We start from the raw sequence: 22,138 nt of genomic DNA on the forward strand, positions 1-22,138 counted from the left end.
GGATAATTTTGCCAGATTGCCTTCTAAATGTTTTTGCCAATGAACAGCCTCACCTACAATGTTGTTTTTAAAAAATACAAATGTCTAGGAGTACATAATGCAGCCCAAGATCCCATCAGTCTTTTAGGAAGCCATATCATCCAGTACACAGTTAACTGCAATTCATAAGCCTTTCATACATATTTCTGTTAAACGACATCTTCCCCATTATATGGTCAGGAAGTTGTATTTTCAGACTCAAGGGCAAAGAATTATCTGTCTTAAGAGAATACAGCCAAAGCAATGTAAAATATGAACTTACCAATTCATTTTTTGTGTTTAAGTCACTCTTGAGTTCCTCACAGCTCTGTTTCTGTAACATGGCCTCCTCTTTCAATGATTTGTTCAATTTATCTTGATTTTTAATTTCCTCAAGAAACCTTGTTTGTTTGCTCTTAAGCTCTTCAGTTTCTATCATCTTTTTTTCTAGGTCTCTTTCCAGTCTTTCTACTTCTTCTGTCAATGAAAATTTCATAGTGTATTTATCATTATATTTCCTATTTTTAAAAAGGTAAGAATATTTCTCAAAACAATAGCAAAAAAAGTCTAAAAATATCATAAACACAATTCTACTTTTAAAATTAGCCACCACGGTTTTGGAAAAAAGACTATCCTGATCTTGAAACTGATTTATATTAACAGGCAAGAAGACATCATTTTGATGACATTTTTAAAAGATTAATACTTTACTTCCAAGTATTTAATCCAATTAGTGTACTGATAAATGAGTTTTTTTCTAGGTGACCTTTGAAAAACATGCAATATTTGATCTGACATTAATAATTACATTTAAAAGGATGCTGCAAATGTATTTGCAAAATTTTGTATTATCTTAAAATTATTCAATGGCTTTCTGTTACTCTTAGGATAAGATCCAACAGGCTTGCAAAAAGCTGATAAAGCTCTTCATAATTTGGACTCAGCCTCCCTCTTCTGCCTCATCTTCAAGCATACTCTACTGCAGCTTTCTTAAAGTGATCCCATTTCTTCAGATTTATGATGCCTCTTCTCACCTATAGGCTTTTATTCACACACTTTCCCTAGAACTGTCTTCCTCTACCTCCTACTGAGCTATTTTGCATCCTCCAGGTCTTAAGTTTTTTTAAAAAAAATATATTGAGAAGCCTGCCCAGGCCCTATCCTGTCGCCAGGTTAGATGATTCTGAAGTATGCTCCCACGCTACCCTGAAATTCTGCTTGGCCCTTGTCACACAGGGAGTTGTAAAATGTGATCAAATAGCTTAGCTGTCTGCCTTCCCCGACTAAAGCGTCACAAAAGCAGAAATTACATCTATCTGGCTCACCTAGACTAGATCCTAAGAGCCTAGCACATTAAAGTCTCCTAATTAATATCTGAAGGCATGAAGAAACCATAAGTAGTCTAACCATTTCCCCCAAAAGTTATCTAGATGACTTTCCTTTGCATTATTAATATATTTAATGATTCCAAAACATAAACTTCAGAATAACAAATGTTGAGTTAGGGAGATTCCAAACTAATAAAAACTTGCCACGTTTGTCCAGTATTGGATCAAATCATATGAAATTGCCAGTTTTGCAGATCAAAACAGACTAACACTAATTTCAAATGAACATACAGGCTCATTTCCCAACACTCTAAATTGGCTATTTCATACCTTCCTCTTTCTTTCTTTCTTTCTTTTTTTTTGAGACAGAGTCTTGCTCTGTCACCCAGGCTGGAGTGCAGTGGCATGAACTCTGCTCACTACAAGCTCCGCCTCCTGAGTTCACGCCATTCTCCTGCCTCAGCCTCCCGAGTAGCTGGGACTACAGGCGCCTGCCACACGCCCGGATTTTTTGTACTTTTAGCAGAGATGGGGTTTCACCGTGTTAGCCAGGATGGTCTCGATCTCCTGACCTTGTGATCCGCCCGCCTTGGCCTCCCAAATTGCTGGTATTACAGGCGTGAGCCACTGTGCCCAGCTCATACCTTCCTCTTTCTTCTCAAACTTCCCATGCACCTTCTTTTATTTTCTCTCTCACCTGATGATCTCACATTTAATTAAGAAAATGATCCCATCAATAAGAACTCCCTATTTTCCCACCACCACAGCAACAAAACTACCCACACCTGCACATATCTTCTCCCCTTTCTGAAGGAGAAAATGTCACTCCTACCAAGGGGATGATTTTTTCCTTTTTTTCTCTAATCTCATTCTTTTTTTTTTTTTTTTTAGACAGAGTCTCACTCTGTCATCCAGGCTGAAGTGCAGTGGCACCACATCAGCTCACAGCAGCCTCTGTCTGCCAGGCTCGAGTGATTCTCCTCTCTCAGCCTCCCAAGTAGCTGAGATTACAGGTGCCCGTCACCACACCCAGCTAATTTTTGTATTTTTAATAGAGATGGGGTTTTGCTATGTTAGCTAGGCTGGTCTCAAACTCCTGATCTCAAGTGATCCACCTGCCTTGGCCTCCCAAAGTGCTGGGATTACAGGTGTAAATCGCTACACCTGGCCTCCACTCCGCTTTTGACTATTCTGTTCATTTGTTTTTTTGTTTTCTGGCTTTGAGGTTTACTGCATTTGTTGTTTCTGCCCATTTCCTGGTCTGGAAGCCACTGGTGAATTTTTTATTTTTTATTTTTGATCTTTTAAAAAAATTATTTATTAAGTACTAGAAGAGACATTGTGGGAGAAAATTTCAAATCTCCAGCCAAATGTCTCCCTCCTATTCATTCTCCAATCCATTATAATCTAGCATCTGTCCCCACCATTTCTTAACTACTCCTGTCAAGATCATTATCATCTGTTGCCAATCTAAAGCACTTCTCTGCTTATCTCACTTAATATCTCAGCAACATTCAACAGAGTTGACCACTTCCTCTCTTGAAAACTTCTCTGGGCTATTTCCCACTATTTCCTGGTTTTCTTCTACCTTGCTGGCCTCTCTTTCTCAGCTTCCTTAGCAGACTACTTTTCTTCCTTCTCCCAGCCACTGCCTGAGTAAGCTGATTTCTACGGAATTTAATGTCATTTTTATGCTGATGTGACTCAGCATAAAATTTGTATGGCTAGTCCAGATCTCTTTAAACTCCAGACTCACATTTCTGACTATTTGACACCTCCACTTAGTTGTCTTACAGACATTTCAAACTGAGTATGTCCTAAACAAACCTCTGAATTCTCCATTTTTATAAATGATATCTCCATCTAGCCACTTACTTGAACCAAAAGCCTGGGGATTATCCAATCCATTAGAAAATGCTGCTACTTCTACCTTCAAAACTGATCCATCTATCTTTCATTTCCACATCCAACATGTTAAGTACAGGCCATCAACGTTTCTAACCTGGATCACTCCTATCCAAGTGTCAACCAGGGCTGACTCTGCTTAGCTTTCAAGATCTTGTGACTGCATTCAGATGGTATGGCATAGACTCCAGCCTAGATTACTACACTAGCCTCCTAATAGGTCCCTTCATCTCCGTTTTCCCTGCTCCAAATCATTCTACTATGTATCAAAAATGATGTTCTATCCCTGCTTAAAAATTGTCAATGGCAGCTGGGCATGGTGGCTCATGCCTGTAATCCCAGCACTTTGGCAGGCCGAAGTGGGTGGATCATCTGAGGTTGGGAGTTCGAGACCAGCCTGACCCTGTCAGAGAAACCAGAGAAACCCCATCTCTACTAAAAATTAAAAATTAGCCTGGTGTGGTGGTGTGTGCTTGTAATCCCAGCTACTTGGGATGCTGAGGCAGGAGAATCGTTTGAACTTGGGAGGTAGAGGTTGCAGTGAGCTGAGATCGTACCATTGCACTCCAGCCTGGGCAATAAGAGCGAAACTGTGTCTCAAAAATAAAATTGTCAATGGCTTTCCACTGCAGCTGAAATAAAATACAAATTCCAAGGCCCTGTGCCATCTCACACCTGCCTATGTCTATGTACTTTTTATTGAGCTGTCCTCCAGTCTATCTGATTTTCTTTCACTTCCTTAAACTCACAGGGTCTTTTGAACCTCAAAGAACAAGCTGCTCCCTCCCCTTAACGCCATTCTTCACGCGGCTAACCCTCTCTTCTCTTTGCTTTCAGGTTAAATGTCACTCCCTCAGAAAGCCATTCCTCTATGCCACAAAGAAGGCTCCCCTCTGTCACTTTATCCGATTTACTTGCTTTTTGTCTGTCTTCTCTGCCAAAACATAAGCTGCATGGATGCCAGCACCATATGTCTTGCTCCCCATTGTATCCTTAGTGCCAAATACAGTGCCTGGTTCACAGTATACATTCAGTAAATATTTGCTGAATTGATTTATGCTGCCATTTCCTGTGTACATTTTAATAGCATTATAAAGTTCATAATACATATTTCTAGATAACCTCTGAAACTAAATTCCTCCCTCACCCAAATTTATTATTTTTTTAAGTTTAATCTTACCTAAACTGAATCTCTCAAAAGCCTCCTGTCTATCCTGAGTGGTTACTGGCTGACCTTCCAAACTTTCCAGTGAACGGAGGTGGAAAATGGTAAACTGGAGGTAATGAGGAAGGGTCACAACTGGATTTTCAACTAGGATCAGAGAAATCAAATCTTGAAGCGGTTTCAACTTGCTTATATCTTGGAGCTGAAATGATATAACATTAGTATTGGTATAATGTAATTTAAAAATCATAGCATACCTAAAGTAAGTTACAAATCAACTAAATTTAACATGGCAAGGAATCTACTCATGAAACCAATTACCCAAAAGTAGTGGTAATACTTTTGGGTATTTCCAGTATGGAAAGGGAGTATATGAGTATTTATGGTGTATTTGGGCAGTATTAGGCATTTTCCATACACTGTTTCATTTATGACTCCTCACAACAACCTATCATGTAAGTATCATCTTAATTTTACAGATGAAGAAACTCAGAATCAAAGAAGTTAGGTGACTTGCCCAAAGTTCAAAGCCTGTAAGTGAATGAAACAGGATTTGAATTCAAGTTTGTGTAACTCTCAACTTTGTCTTTTCGTTATACTGATTCAACAAATCAAAAAAATGAATGGTTATAAAAAATATTTTGGCAAATCTTCAGATAACTGTGCTATAATTGATAGTTTATTCAGATAGTTTATTCTCAACCTAAAAATGTTGAGAAACAGTACTCCAAATAGCTAGTACAAATAAATCTTCTCTCCCAAGTGAATGTGCAGCACTCTTCATAATGCCAATGTCAAATATCAACAGGGTGAGGACAGCATACAAAATTAGAAATAAATATTTATTGATTTTCCTATTGCACAGCTGACACTAAGTTGACACTATTTAAGGATCAACTACTTCAGGAATATTTATGGCAAATTTTAGATCTATGGCTACCTCTTCCCATCATCCCATAGCATCAACAGCTCCAAGGTGATGCTGTACAACGTGGGTTTGGGCTTGGGCTCTGAGGCTCCTGGACTGTCACAGGATAAAATCAGAAAGCATAGGTATTGTTAACAACACGGCATTAAATGAATATTGCTTCTTCTTATTGGCCTCCACTGGTGAAGGCTTAAAGAATATAGCTTTAGACTTATTTAGTGTTTTAAAGTTTTTTTAAAGCATTTTTCACATCTATCATTTCATCTGAGCCCCCATAATACCCCTGTAAAGGAGGCAGTATAGGGATTATTTTCCCCAAACAGTGAGTTTTAGAGGGATTAAAGAATTCTCCAAGGTCATTGAAGGAATTCTATAGAGACTCATCTTTGAAGTCACATTTTTCATTTTCTATTCTACAACTGATGTTCTTTAAATTATAGCACAATTTTCCCAATTTTAATATAAATTAACATTTTTACTAAGCAAATGCTTATTAAATACCTTGTGGTGAATAAATACCATAAGAAAATCATAAACTATACTCCAGAGAAAAATATACATCATCATCCAAATATGTAAATCATGATAACAAAGTTGCTCTATTATGAAAAGCCAGTGATCAACCTCTTGTAACACCTAACACCATAATCAAAATAAACTGGTAAATTTGAAATTAAAAGTTAATACTGTCAAAAAAAAAGCCCAGAACTTTCTTCCAGGCATTCAGTGATCTGGATTCTGGCACAAAATGTGACTCTGGATAAGGGACTTAACCTGTCCTAGACCTACTCATTACTACCTAATTCATAGCGATAGAAAAATAATCCCTGTACCGCTTTCTTAACAAGAGTGTTATGAGGCTCACATGAAATGATAAATGTAAAAATGCTAAGAGATCAACTCTTGGTTACTATGGAACCCATGCAAAATGAGGACTGCTTGTATTTAATGAATCTAGAAAATCATGGGCTATGTCTGAATCTAGTGTTTAGACAAAGAACTAAAACTTTAAAAGAAGAAATCCCATTTTTCAAAAACTTAGATATGTTTAATATTTTATTTTTCAACAAGTCTAAAAATTCCTGCTATTTTGAACAACTTACCGACGATATCTTGTTGCCTTTCAAATTGAGGACTCGCAAAGATTTTAACTTCTTCCCTAACCATACTGGAATATGCTCAATTTCATTTCCTGCAAGGTTAAGCTTTTGCAGATTACACATATTTTCTATGCCTTCAATTTTGCTGGAAAGCAAAGGATAAAATAAAATTTAGTAAGTATAATTATGGAGTCTCTCATTGTATTTTTAGAATAAACAGCCTTAGCTCCATGTGAGATTACTTTTCATAATGATAATTTATCAACTCTTTTCATAAATGAGAACAAAGAAAAGTGGCTAAAGCCAAATTTACCAGAACAACTAAACTGCCAACCTTTTATTACTATGCCAGGAATCCTATCCATCTTATTATTAGACTTTGCAACTCCATAACATAGAAAAGAAAAATTTGTCCATGGCAATCTCACCAACTACTGAGAACAATACTAGCAAACAGACAGCACACAGCTGGGAAACTCAATAGTACCCTGTTCTATCTGCTACATTCCTGTCCAAAAGATGTTCTTAATTATTGCCTTAAGTCATCACAAAAAGATTAGCTATGCCAGCAGGTTATGGGAGCCCATAGATGATACTGTATTTATGAATATAAGTAATTTAATCAGAACTTTTAAATAAAGCATTTATCACACATATTGATGAATTCTGACTGATGAAGCTTTTTCCCAAGTCACTTCTAGTTTATTTGTCAATTTAATTCCTTGGTCAATTTTCTACACTGCACAAATACTTCAGGGCTTCTATCTACACTGGGTAAATATTTCTAAGCTTCTCTACTTTCACTTTTATTTTGCTGAAAATATTTTCATCAGCATCAACTTTTTATACAACTTTTATAATAAGGGTTTGGTTCATTAACCATTTTTTTTCACTTCAGTTTTGTCATATCAGAACTTCTGCCATTGCTATTCATTTTCTTGGCCATTCTATTTACCAAGTCTAACTTGGGGGGAAAGCATACAGATATTGATAATTTCAAGATTCGATTATTGTATCATTTTGTCTATAACAAGTTTTCTATATGCAGTTTTAGCCACTGTCAGTTTTAGTATATTTATTTCTCACAGTAATATTTATTATGAATTGGAAACAAGATTGAGAGCATATTTCTTGTAGCAATGAGCAAAGAACATCAGAATCAAAACAGATTAGAACATCTTGGGGGTCAAAACGGCAAGGTTAAAACATTCTGCTTCATGTCAACATTCTTAATGTAATAAGGTAATAAAATCACAGACAATATCTGAGAAAACTTCCTGTCATAAACTAAATTAAGATGTAATTTGTTGCTCAAAAATATATCTCTTTGATAATGCTAGATGTTACTCTGTACTTCAGTGATGCCAAAACATAAAGACAGTGACCTACCATATGTGAAGAGATAGACATTCATTTGATCAATGGATAAAGATAAAAATATCTTCTGTTTCTGTGTCAAAGGATTCTTTCAGTAATGTGGATAACATTAATCTACCTCTCTAACAAAATTACCTACAATGCTACCTAAAGATTTTGTTATATAACTCACCTGATTTTGTTATAGGATAAGTTGAGTTCACGTAATTTTAACAGCTTGTCCAACTTTTCAATCTTCCCTATTAGATTATAGCTGAGATTCAGTACTTCAAGTTTAATACATTTTTCCAAATTCTCGATATACTAATTGGAAACAAATGAATAAATACTTTACACAACAGATGCCTTGACATACAGTATAATATTTACATATGTGCATCAGGGGCTGTTTGATCAGTCATCAGAAAATAATATAACCTTACTGCTCTCCTGGACAATCCCTTGATGCAGCTCTCCTTGACTAGGATTAATAACTCTACTCAAGCTACCAAACTCTCCTTGCCCTTCAGTGGACAACGACATTGTCTACACACTAAGAAGCTCAAGACTATCCAACAAGATTTCCCTCACTATCATTCCCTCTACCTCAGTTTTGCTATACCTCTCCCTCTCATTCCCCTCTTTTCTTCCAAAAGGTAGTGCTATGGTTTTAGTTTATTTTCTGAAGATCTTGTTTGCTATAAAATCTATATAACATGTATATATTTAAGCATATATAAATGTTTGCTATAAATTCTATAAAATATGTGTGTATATATATATATGCAAACAAGATTTTCAGAAAATAAACACTGCTAACAAGGAAATAAAGACATCTTGTTTTTTGTTTTTTTTTATTTTTATTTTTTTTTATTATACTTTAAGTTCTAGGGTACATGTGCATAACGTGCAGGTTTGTTACATATGTATACTTGTGACATCTTGTGACAGAGTGCAAGGCACCAACATGGCAGATTTTGCCAGTTGTGTTCACTACTCTAGCATTACTGCCTGGTGCTAAATACTTGTTGACTAAAAGAATGAGAGTGCAACTGAGGACAGGGTGGCTAATTGTGATTGGGTGGTAACAGAAGGCATCGGCCTAGAGGACAGAATGAGATCCTGTCTCAAAAAAAAGAGAAGACCTCACTAAGTTGAGACCTTAATAACAAGAAGCCAGCTGTATGAACATCTAGGTTGCCCAGGCTGGAGTATAATGGCACGATCTCAGCTCACTGCAACCTCCAACTCCTGGGTTCAAGTGATTCTCCTGTCTCAGCCTTCTGGGTAGCTGGGATTACAGGCACCTGCCACTACGCCTGGCTAATTTTTGGTATTTTTAGTAGAGATGGGGTTTCACCACGTTGCCCAGGCTGGTCTCAAACTCCTGACCTCAGGTGATCTGCCCACCTCAGCCTCCCAAAGTGCTCGGATTACAGGCGTGAGCCACTGCGCCCGGCTGCTGCTTTTATTTTAACTTATTAAAATACATCTTTCATTAAACACAACTTTTAAGTCTTTATGCATGTTAAATCTGTCAATACTTTTCCTTTGTGGTACTAGGGTTAGTATTTGCTTAGGGGGAACCTCACCACTCTAAGATTTTTTAAATATTCTCATATACTCTCTCTAATACTTTTAGAGCATTTCTGTTAGTTGGTTTTTTTTTTGTTTTGCTTTGTTTTCATTTAGTTCTTCACCCTTCTGGAATTACTTTTTGTGAATAATATGTGGTAGAAATCTAAGGTTTTTTTCTTCCAATTAAAGGAATTAAGTTGTCTATTATAATGTGTTCATGTTGTATAGTTTATGAATAAAGCTGTAAACACTCTAGAGCAGAAATTAACAAACATTTTCTGTAAAAGGCTGATACGGTTTGGCTGTGTTCCCACCCAAATCTCATCTTGAATTCCCATGTGTTGTGGGAGGGACCCAGTGGGAGGTAATTGAATCATAGGGGCAGGTCCCATGCTGTTCTCGTGATAATAAGTCTCATGAGATCTGATGGTTATTATAAGGGGGAGTTTTCCTTCACAAGCTCTCTTTTTGCCTTCTGCCATCTATGTAAGACGTGACTTGCTCCTCTTTGCCTTCCACCATGATTGTGAGGCTTCCCCAGCCACGTGGAACTGTAAGTCCAATTAAACCTCTTTCTTTTGTAAATTGCCCAGTCTTGGGTATGTCTTTATCAGCAGCATGAAAACGAACTAATACAAAGGCCAAATAGTAAATGTTTTTGGCTTTGTAGGCCATATAGTCTGTGGCAACTGCTAAGCTCTGCTACTGTAGTGCAAAAACAACCATAGACAATATGTAAACAAATAAGTGTGACTGTGTTCCAACAAAACTTTACTTACAAAAATAGCAGGCCTGATCTGGCCTGTAAGCTGTACTTTGCCAACCCCTTCTCTACAGAGTCAATATTGTAGAGAATACTGAGTAATAGAAACCTATTAATTTGGAGATGTCATATACTTCTGATTTAGAATATTCACTGGAAACAATAAAAGGTCTGCCACAAATTAGGCGACATTAGGATAATTTTTTTTCGCAGTTTTAAAGCACAGAAAAGTTTAAAACAGTATCTATGCTCAGAAATTGTTTGTCCTACCTTAAATTTCTTGCCACCATCTTTAGAAAGAGAAAGGTTCAGAGACTTTATCAAGGCCAAATTGTCCTGTTTAGTAAGTTTTTTAATGAGGGCTTCTGTAATATATCGAACTCCTGCATGTGAATCAGCTCCTGAAATTACAGAAACAGATCGTCATCAGTAGAGGAAAGACATGAATATCACAAAGAACAAGTCGTTTTGATGTTAAATAACAAAAACAAAAATTAAGCCATGCATATACCAAGAAAAGCTGGCTATTTCTAATCATAATGTTTTAATAATGTTTTACTTCATAGCATTTCATAACTATAATGAGGATGATAATGGTTATATACACTATAAATATTTGCTGTGTGCCAAGCTTTGGGCTAAATGGTTTACATTTTTAAAATTTAATTTATACAACAAACCTTTGAGATAGAAATTACTAATATCATCACTTATTTAAAAAACATCATTTGCTCAAGATCCTACAGCTAATTAAGGCACAAATCCAGAACTTGAACCCAGTCAGAGGAATATAAAACTTGCACTTTTAACTATATGAAGTTTTTTTTAGCTATATTTTCATGTTAGTTTTTAAAAATAAACTGGTAATAGTTGTTTGTTTTTTAGAAAATTCCAATCTAAAGTTCCGAAACACTGAAATTCTTAAATATCTTTTCCTATTTTGTTTATGGTGAGAAACTCTAAATTTGTTGTTTTTTTAAATAGAGAAAATCACAACATATTGTACAGAGCTAGAGTAGTCACTTGAGGGATGGCAAATCTGGTCTTATAACGTTCCTGGATATTGTTGTCAAAGACTGTTAATGCCATATTACATTTTACAAAAGTAGCCCTAAAAACAAAATCATCTCTTGGTTCTTGCCTTATGAGTCAGAAAAAATTAATCCTGGGTTGAGATCCAGGCTGTGAGTCAAAGATTCCCTAAGATTATTTATAAGTTAGTATTAAATTTATTTTGGTTCAAAATAAAATGATTTTTAAATTTAACTTGGCTTGTTCTGGGAAAGAAAATTAATATTTGATTAATATTCTAAATTTGATAATATTCTAAAATATCAATCATATTAGAAATAACAATATGCCAACTAGCAGTAAAGATATAGCATAAACCCAATGTTGTTAATGCTTACTAATAAAACGTGATTAGAGTTTAATGGCTATTATTTCACGACTTACCAAAGAATAACTTACTTTTAAAGTCAAATGCTCTACCACTAAGCTATACCCCCATCAATGTACTTTTGAGAACAGATTCCTAGACTAACAGAATGCTTTTAAGAAAAAAAACAAAACACTGGTGGAACATACATGCATGTCCCATATGTGGAAATCAGTCCATTCACAGATAAGCAGTTTGCTAATAAGAAGACTGGCATAGGCCAAGTATGGATAACATTTTTTTACTGAATTAAGGCACTCCACTCTGAAGTGAAAAGATCTTCCCTCCCTTAACCAAAGAGGATGGCAAGTTTTGGTATGAGTTTTAAGACACTCTCCTACCACAGGAAACAAAGCTTCCTCTTTCTGGAAACTCCCTCTTTGAATCCACTGACATCTTTACCCTCACCCAGAAACCTCAATCCTCCCACTATCCTTACACAGTTTCTGTTAATAGAAACAACAGATCAAATTAGTACCAGAATGTTACAGTTGGACCAAAAATGCAAGCTGAAAATTTTCTATCTCTACTTAAAGTATGTGGTCAGACCAATTCTTAGATTAAAAAGTGATACCTTTATGGTCTTGGTAGTCCAAAAGCATATTGTTTTCATCTGCAATCTCAACTTGCTCACACCACTGTCCTTCAGAATGAAAAGGTAGAGTCTCTGATCCAATCAAAGGTGAAAGTGACCTAGATCTCAGATTGGACATAGATGATGGGATAGGAGAGTGAGATGACGATGGCATCTTTGCTTTGCAGAATATTTTTTGTTGAGAACCTTTCTTCATTGCAAAAATAAAGCCAGGTGTTCATCAAAACCTGTAAGAGTTTTCAGTATATTCAACAAGATTAATTTTTAAGAGCTATCAAAACTATTATTTCTAGAAACTTCAGGTCTATAAAGTTATAAACTCAGAGGCTATAGATACTAGGACCCATACTACTCCAAGCTGATGGAGCAGACACTATATCAAACATCACCGAAGACCTTGCCAGAGAGAAAAGAGATCTCCAGAGGGTCTAGAATTGACACATGCTCCAGCTGGAAGTGTTGTCATTCCTGTTGTTTATTGAACCAAACTAGTCCCAAGGCCCCTTTTACCCACACAAGGGGATCCTAGAATGCAGGAAGCTGGAATATTTGGCAACCAGCAGTATTTAATACTGATAAGCACTCTCTCCTTCCTCAAAGTTTCTTCCTTTGGTTTCTGGGACACCGCACTCTCCTGGTATCCTCGTGCCTCCCTGGCCACTCCATGGACTCCTTTGCTGGCTTTTGTTCCTCCTGGCAGTATAATTTAAACATCAGAACTCCTCAATGGTCCCTTCTAGTTTCTCTCTAATCTTATCTTGGATAAATTAATGCACACTCATGGTTCCCAATGCCATGTGTTTACTCTTATTTATCTATTTTTATTTTTTATTTTTTTGAGACAGAATCTCGCTCTTGTCGCCCAGGCTGGAGTGCAATGATGTGATCTTGGCTCACTGCAACCTCTGCCTCCCGGGTCCAAGCTATTCTTCTGCCTCGGCCTCCTGAGTAGCTGGAATTCCTGGTGCCTGCCACCATGACCAGCTAATTTTTGTACTTTTAGTAGAGACAGGGTTTCGCCATGTTGGCCAGGCTGATCTCGAACTCCTGACCTCAGGTGATCCGCCTGCCTCAGCTTCCCAAATTGCTGGGATTATATATGGGCGTGAGCCACCAAACCCAGCCGATATTTATATCCTCAATCCAATCTTTCTCTGAGCTCCAGACTCCTATTTCTAATTGCTTACGTGATATCTCATTGGCATCCTAAACTCAGTTCAGCTTGAATTTATTATTTACCCTATTCCTCCTCTCATCCTCCTGTTCCTCTTCCAGTGTTCCCTAAACAGTGAACACTGCTCACTGGAATAAGCCAAAAACCTGGGAGTCATTCTTGACACCTCCCTCTTCCCTTGTCCCATACTCAGCCAATCGCTAAATCTTGTTAATTCTTACTCCCAAATACCTCTCAAATTAAGTCTGCTTCTTTCCATTTTCACTCTCACGCACTCTAATCCAAGCCCTCATCAAACTACTACAACAGCTTCTAACTGATCTGTCTGCAAGCTCTCTTGCCTTACTCTTCCATCATTACATTGCAGTCAGATAGCCAGAGTGATGTCATTTTGCTTAACATTTGTCTCTATTCTGAACTGTATGCTCCATGAGAGCCCGTCTGTTTTGTTTATAGAGTCTCCCCAGTCTAGCATAGCGCCTGGTACCTAGCAGGAACTCAATACATATTTGCTGAATAAATGAACGAATAGAGTTATCTTCCAGTCATCCCTCTCCATCATCCACCAATATTGATTCTATCTCTAAAATATTTTGAAATTCGTCTCTATCCATCTTCACAGTTACTGCCCTAGATCCAACTTTTATCCTCTCTTGCTTTGACTATTAGATACTCTCTGAACCAGCTTCCTTCCAATTCTCCTTTGCTTTACCCTCAATCCATCCTCTACCTTTGACCCACTTATATAATAAAAACAAAAGAAATGTAACGGTTTCCAGTGCCTATGAGTCTAAATATTTTGGCACCATGCACCACAAACAGGACTCATCACAGTCTGACCCCAACTTTCTGGCCTCCCCATCACATGCCATTGCTCTAGTCATCTTTTTGTCATTACCTGAACACATCATGAGTTTTTGCTTATGAAATTCCCTTTCCTTAAAGGGAATTCTTTAAAGGGAATTAAACATCCTCTCCTTTCTCTCAACCAGTTAAAATGTTACTTTATTTGTGAAGACTTTCCAGAAATCTACTTTCTTCAGATAGAATGAATTCTCCCTGTTTATTACACTGAATATACCTACTATATATCTTTTGCTTGCCCAGAATGTAACATCGACAAGTGGAGGAATAATCTCTGAATTCCCAGCAGCTCCATGGTGTAGGTCATGAATACATCTAACACCTTATAGCTAGAATTCGCCCGGTTTAAAAACCATACTTTCAACAGTGTGCTCTTTCATGCATGTGCTCTCTCTCTTTGTATGCACATTTTTTATTGGAATGTATCATACATAAAGTACATAAATCATAAGTGTATATAGCTTCATGAATTTCTATACAGTGAACACAAGCTATGTAATTGACATCCAGGTAAAGAAACAGAATATTTCCAGAATCCCAGAAGTCCTCTCATGCCCCCTTCCAGTCACTAACTCCCACACATGGGTAATCACTATCCTGACTTCCAACACCAGAGATTTTTGAACTATTTTTGAACTTTAGAGAAATGAAACCATAAAATATCTTTTAAATCTGCCTTTTTGTTAAATATTGTTTCTGTAATTCATTCATATTTGTCTTATGCTATATGAAAAACATCTGATCACTTCAAATTTCAGTGTCTACTATTCTTATCTACAAAATCAATTTTATTGAAGTATAAGTCTTCCAGAAGGAACTAAAGCATTTGTTAATGAAAGAGACCTTGGTCAAATTCCTTTAAATGTTTTCACATAAAAATATTTATTTTCTTATATGAAAGAAAGGTAAAGCTCATGACCATTAAGGCTCAGAATGGTTTAGCACTATGACTTGATTAGTCCTTAAAAATGACATCCTCATCCGGGTGTGGTGGCTCATGCCTGTAATCTCAGCACTTTGAGAGGCCGAGGCGGGCAGATTAATAGGTCAGGAGATTGGGATCATCCTGGCTAATACGGTGAAACCTCGTCTCTACTAAAAATACAAAACATTAGCCAGGCGTGGTGGTAGGCGCCTGTAGTCCCAGCTACTTAGGAGGCTGAGGCAGGAGAATGGCATGAACCCGGAAGGCGGAGCTTGCAGTGAGCCGAGATCGTGCCACTGCACTCCAGCCTGGGCAACAGAGTGAGACTCCGACTCACAAAAAAAAAAAAAAAATGACATCCTCTTCTGTTCTAGGCATACAGTGTGCTGTGCCTACAGTGTGCTGTACGCTGTAGAACACAGCCTAGCAAATGGTAAATAATTAACATTTATTGAATGAATTAGTCATAAAGAACATAAAATGTAAAATGTACTATTTAGTATCTCAATAAAAAGATGCCTGCATGAGCAATACTAGTCCTCAATATCAATCGTCCTAAATTTGCAAGGTTAGGTGTATGCAAAAAAGATTTTCATGATATGCAGTTGTACATTTAGTCATTTAGTCTAAAAGTACATTTAGTCTAAAAACAGTACAAAAATTATAAACTTGACAAACTTTCGGACCAAAAAAACTTATAAGGTGTATAGATCTTGAGCAAGGCTATATTAATAATGATGCTATCTTTGCTTAGTACCTTAATTTCCCCTATAGTCACTGCTGAAAATGTGAAAATGGAAATTATTTTTTAGAAAAAAATTTAATGAAATAAGATATTAGCTTAAAGTAGTTTTTAATCCAAGGATTGAGTAGCTCAAGTGTTAATGCTATATAAATTGGTAGTAGAAAGGGATAGTGGAATGATGTGTAAACATCTTCATATACGTGGTATTATAAAATATCACACATATGATATCATGCATCACATAACAATGTTTTGGTCAACAATGGACCACATATATGACAGTGGTCCCATAAGATTATAATAAAGCTGAAAAATTCCTAAAACTTAGTAACATCATAGATGTCATAATGTCATAGTGCTACACATTACTCACATGTTTGTAGCGATGCTGATATAAACAAACCTACTATGCTACAACGTGTACACAAGTCTAGCACATACAATTATGTAGAGTACATAGTACTTGGTAATAAATGTCCATGTTACCGGCTTATGTATTTACTACACTATACTTTATATTGTTAGAGTGTACTCATTCTATTTATTTATTTTTTTTTTTAAAAGTTAACTATAAAACAGACTCAGGCAGGTAGGTCCTTCAGGAGGTATTCCAGAACATAATATTGTTATCAAAAGAGATGACAGCTCCATGCCTGTTATTGCCCCTGAAGATCCTGAAGATCAGTGGAACAAGATATGAAAGGCAGTCATACTGATTATCCTGACCCTTACAGGCCTAGGCTAATGTGTGTGTTTGTGTCTCAGTTTTTAAGAAAACATTTAAAAAGTAAGAGTGTTTAAAACAGAAAAAAGCTTATAGAATAAGGTTATAAAGAAATTAATTTTGTACAACCGTACAATGTGCTTATGTTTTTTTTTTTTTTTTTTTTGAGACGGAGTCTCGCTCTGTCACCCAGGCTGGAGTGCAGTGGCCGGATCTCAGCTCACTGCAAGCTCCACCTCCCGGGTTTACGCCATTCTCCTGCCTCAGCCTCCCGAGTAGCTGGGACTACAGGCGCCCACCACCTCGCCTGGCTAGTTTTTTGTATTTTTTTTAGTAGAGACGGGGTTTCACCGGGTTAGCCAGTATGGTCTCGATCTCCTGATGTCGTGATCCGCCCGTCTCTGCCTCCCAAAGTGCTGGGATTACAGGCTTGAGCCACCGCGCCCAGCCTGTGTTTATGTTTTAAGCTAAGTTTTATTATAAAAGAGTCAAAAAGTTTTTAAAAAGTTTAAAGTTTTTAAAGTAAAAACATTACAGCAAGCTAAAGCTAATTTACTATTGAAGAGAGAAAAAATGTTTAATAAATTTAGTGTAGCCTAAGTGTACAGTGTTTATAATAAAGTCTACAATAGTGTACAGTAATGTCCTGCATCGTCACATCTTCCAGTCCTGCAAGCTCCAATCATGTGGTAAGTGCTCTATACAGGTATACTTTTTTACATTTTATACTATATTTTTATTGTACCTTTTCTTTCTTTTTTTTTTTTTCGAGAGGGAGTCTCCCTCTGTCACCTAGGCTGGTATGCAGTGACACGATCTCGGCTCACTGAAACCTCCGCCTCCCGGGTTCAAGCGATTCTCCCACCTCAGCCTCCTGAGTAGCTGGGACTACAGGCGCATGCCACTACACCTGGCTAATTTTGGTATTTTTGGTAGAGACAGGGTTTCACCATATTGGCCAGGCTGGTCTCGAACTCCTGACCTTGTGATCCACGTGTCTTGGCCTCCCAAAGTGCTGGGATTACAAGTGTGAGCCACCCACCCAGTCCCTTTTCTATGTTTAGATGCATAAATATTTACCATTGTGCTATAACTGCCTGAAGTATTCAGTACAGTAACATGCGGTACAGGTCTGTAGCCTAGGAGCAAGAGGCTATCCCTATACCATCTAGGTTTGTGTAAGTACATTCTATGGTTTGCACAATGATGAAATTGTCTAACAATGCATTTTACAGAGCAAATTCTGTCATTAAGGGACACATGACTGTATGTTAAATTAAACTAAATTTTGCCTGCAAGTGCCTCTGTACTTTAAGTCTCTACATAATGAACTGCAACATAACTTAAAAGGTAAACTAACTGAAAGCCTAACTTAGGAGTATGTTTTTGTAACAAATAGCTGACTCTCAGCCAATCACAGCAGCTGAGCTTCAGTCAATTACAGGCAGTCAAGTGATCGTACCATGTTCAAATAAGGTAAACACAGAGCTGTAACCAATCAAGCTGTTTCTGTATCTCACTTCCCTTTTCTATCCATAAATGCTGCCTGCCTACATTGCAGAACAGACCTCTCTGAATTTTTTCTGGTTCTGAGGACTGCCCAGTTTGTGAACTATTCTTTGTTCAATTAAACTGTCAAATTTAATTTGTTGATAATTTCTCTTTTAACCTGTATATTTGATGCTCCTCCTGTTTCCTATCACATAGCTCTTAAAACCTTTGGGATCTCCACAGTGATAAGAGTGTCTTTCGTATACTAATAAGATGACTGGTGACACCTAGATAGCTTTGGGATGGGGGCCAGTCACCAGAAAGACTAAGGCACGTTTAGAAGGTTGGGACTTTGAGCCCAACCCCACAACCTTTAAGGAGGGGAGAGCAGCTAAAATTGATTTGTAAACCAGTAGCCAATGATATCAGCAATCATGCCGACATAAGTAAGCCTCCATAAAACCCCAAAAGGACAGGGTCCAGAGAACTTCCAGATAGCTGAACATGTGGAGGTGTCTGGAGGATGGCATGCTGGCAAGAGCATGAAACTTCATACCCCTTTCCACATACCTTGTCCTATGCAACTCTTTCTCTGGCTGTTTGTATATTTTGTAATATCCTTTATAATAAATTGGAAAATGTAAGTTCTGTGAGCCACTCGAGCAAATTAATTGAACCCAAGGAGGGGGTAGTGGGAGTCCCAATTTATAGCTTGGTGGTCAGAAGTATAGGTGGCAATCTACTACTTGTAATGGGCATCTGAAGTTAGTGGCACTCTTGTGGGACTGAGTCCTTAACCTGTGGGATCTGATGCTATCTCCAGGCAAACAGTGTCAGAATTGAACTGAGTAAGAGGACACTCAGCTGGTGTCCACTGAAGAAGTTCTGATGTATGGGGCAACAACCCTTACACGCCTGGTGTCAGAAGTATTGTACTGTGTGGTACGGCAGCAGGAAAAACATTTTGAGTTTTTCATATTTCTATTAAAAGATAATATACCTTCACAAGCATATGGGTATATATAAGCTGTGATTATACAGAAACTTCCCGCAAACTTCCAGCTTTCTGTGTAACAGCTGGCCATGAAGAAATTAAGACCTTCATTCCATAGGGGTCCTACCCAATACCCAGGAGGAAGGAATGCTGCACAGAGAGGTCAAGAGAAATCTGGAGAAGCAGGCCTTGCTGAATTTCCTGACTCAGTCTATTAGCGTTAGACCATACCCATTTTGTCCAATCCTATTTCTATACAGCTGTCCATACTTCATTGATCCTAAGCATAAAAATGGATAATTTTTTCTGCATTTTTGGGTCTTCATTCTGAAGGTTCCCATGACACATAAAGCTTTGATCAAATAAATTTGCTATGCTTTTCTCTTGTTAACCTGTCTTTGTTACTGGGGTGTTGGCCATGACCATCTTTATAATGAGACAGAAAGGTATCACTCCCTTTCCTCTCCTACAGAACTTATATACAGTATATAAAGGAGAGATTACACTAATATAATCTATAATATATTCAATTTTTGGCATTCCTCTTTGGATTCTGCTTTCAAATTAATTTGTAAGTCTCACAAGAAAATCGGGCCCATCACTTCAGGTACATTTTGTTTTTATTTTCCCAGTTTGATCGCTAACCTTACTCAGTAAACTTGACTCCATTTAAAGTTTGTCTACTTCCAAAAATTTAATGAAAAGATGATGATTGAAGTTAATTCTAAAGAATATCATACTAGTGGCTAACATTTACTGAGGGCTTACCATGTACCAAATATTGTGATATTTCGTCAGGCACAGTGTGTATACTTGCAGTCCCAGTTGCTCCAGAGGATGAGGCAGGAGGATCGCTTGATCCCAGGAGCTCCAGGCTACAATGTGCTATGATCAACCTTGTGACTGGCCACTGCACTCCAGCCTGGGTAGCATAGGGAGTCTCTGTCTCTAAAAAACAAACAGACAAACATATGCTGTGATAAGCTCTTTATGTGTATCATCACATTGAAAGAACTGAATACAACAACTCTATAAGTGTTATTTCCCATTTTACAGATGAAGATCTTAAATAATTTGTCCAAAGTTCCTTAACTAATTGGTTTGGCTAAAACTTGAAACCTGATCTAATTCAAAACCCATGTTTTTAACGACCATGTCATATAGCTATCTGAGTTTCCTGGAGTCTAGATTATGTTTGCTTTGTTCCCTATGGCCTAGCATGATGCCATAGGCGGCAGGTGCCTGTAATCCCAGCTACTTGGGAGGCTGAGGCACAAAAATCACTTGAACTGGGGAAGTGGAGGTTGCAGTGAGCCAAGATCATGTCACTGCACTCCAGCCTGGGCAACAGAGAGAGATTCCGTCTCAAAAAAACAAAACAAAAAAAATCCTGAAGGTAACCCAGAAAATTTTATACAAAGAAAGGATCTCTGATATCATGATCTGGTCTCTCAAGGTGAGTAGTCTGAAGAGAATAAAAACCTGTCACATTTTTTGTTTTTAAAAAGTTAATTATTATTTCACATACAATACAATATAGCCAAATGTCCCATGCCAATAGCCTCATTCACTACAGGTTAAGCACTCCAAATCTGAAAATCTGAAATATTTAAATATAAATATAAAAAATATAAATAAGTATAATGCAAATATTCCAAAATCTGAAAAAATCCAAAATCCAAGACACTTTTGGTAGCAAGCATTTTGGATAAAAGATAATCAATCCGTACTTTATTTTAATTTTTTTGGAGACAGGGTTTCACTATGTTGTCCAGGCTGATCTCGAACTCCTGAGCTCAAGCAATCCTCCCACCTCTGCCTCCCAAAGTGTTAGGATTACAGACGTGAGCTACCACACCTGGCCTTCAACCTGTTCTTTAAACTGTGAACTTAAATGTATCTGTACTTTTTGCTTCATTTTCTCGTATTAAACTATATATATGGATCAGAAAAACTCCCCCAAGTCACATTAACTGCTATTTATGCCATTTCCACAAGGCTTTTGGTCCAAATTTCAAGAGTGGTAAACAATTTCTGTGCCTTATAACACAATTTTGCCATGGAAAAAAGTCTTTTAGTAATTTTAATATTATGAAATACATCTTTAGTCTTAAGTCCCTTTTGCTGTCATAAGTGTGTTTTTGTATGCTAATGAGTTGACCGATGGCTAACCACCTCTAGGCAGCTTCAGGATCGTGGCTGGTCACTAGAAAGAGGGAGGGGAGAGGGGCTAAAGGTTGAATTGATCACCAATGGCCAGTGATGTAATCAATCAGGCCTACATAATGAAGCCTCTGTAAAAATTTAAAAGACTGGGTTTGGGGAGCATCCAGATAGCTGGACACGGAGGGGGTCCTGGAGGGGAATCCACCCAGAGAGGGCGTGGAAGCTGTACGCCCCTTTCCACCTGCCTTACACTACGCATCTTTTCATCTATATCCTTTGTAATACCTTTTATAACAAACCAGTAAATGTAAGTAACTGCTCCCTGAGTTCTGTGAACTGCTCTAGCAAATTAATCAAACCCAAGGAGGGAGTTGTGGGAACTCTGATTTATAGCTGGTCAGTCAGAAGCACAGGTAAAACTGAGGCCTACCGTTGGCATCAAAACTTGGGCGCAGTCTTGTAAGCCAGCCTTCAACCTGAGGGATGTGACACTGTCTCCAGGTAGACAGTGTCAGAATTGAACTGAACTAGAGGACAGTCCTGTGGTGCCCACCACTGCAGAACTGACTGCTTGCTTAATGTGTGGGGGAAAATCCTACAGGATCATGTTGTGAGCGTATAGTGAGAGAAATTGAGTTTGTTTAATCTGTAGTCTCAGTAATATTATTTTTTTTCTTTTTTTGAGACAGTCTCACTCGGTTGCCCAGGCTGGAGTGCAGTGGTGTGATCTCGGATCACTGTAACCTCTGCCTCCCAGGTTCAAGTGATTCTCCCACCTCAACCTACCAAGTAACTGGGATTACAGGCACGTGGCACCACGCCTGGCTAATGTTTTTATTTTTAGTAGCGATGAGGTTTCGCCATGTTGGCCAGGCTGGTCT

The 22,138-nt window shown here is 37.7% G+C and overlaps 1 protein-coding gene across 1 annotated transcript in view; it reads right to left on the reverse strand.

The window, feature by feature from the left end:
- CNTRL (centriolin) overlaps positions 1-22,138 on the reverse strand; it is a 95,673-nt gene that overhangs the window by 69,775 nt on the left and 3,760 nt on the right. Inside the window, exons 2-8 of the mRNA XM_011927399.1 lie at positions 19,867-20,039; positions 12,154-12,401; positions 10,412-10,542; positions 7,994-8,124; positions 6,448-6,589; positions 4,432-4,618; positions 302-495 (exon numbers count right to left, since the gene is read on the reverse strand). Coding sequence (XP_011782789.1) covers positions 302-495; positions 4,432-4,618; positions 6,448-6,589; positions 7,994-8,124; positions 10,412-10,542; positions 12,154-12,370 — 1,002 coding nt within the window. The 5' untranslated portion in view covers positions 12,371-12,401; positions 19,867-20,039. The remainder of the gene's footprint in view (positions 1-301; positions 496-4,431; positions 4,619-6,447; positions 6,590-7,993; positions 8,125-10,411; positions 10,543-12,153; positions 12,402-19,866; positions 20,040-22,138) is intronic.

The sequence above is a fragment of the Colobus angolensis genome, unplaced genomic scaffold (assembly GCF_000951035.1).
Source record: "Colobus angolensis palliatus isolate OR3802 unplaced genomic scaffold, Cang.pa_1.0 Scaffold71, whole genome shotgun sequence".
Lineage (NCBI taxonomy): Eukaryota > Metazoa > Chordata > Mammalia > Primates > Cercopithecidae > Colobus > Colobus angolensis.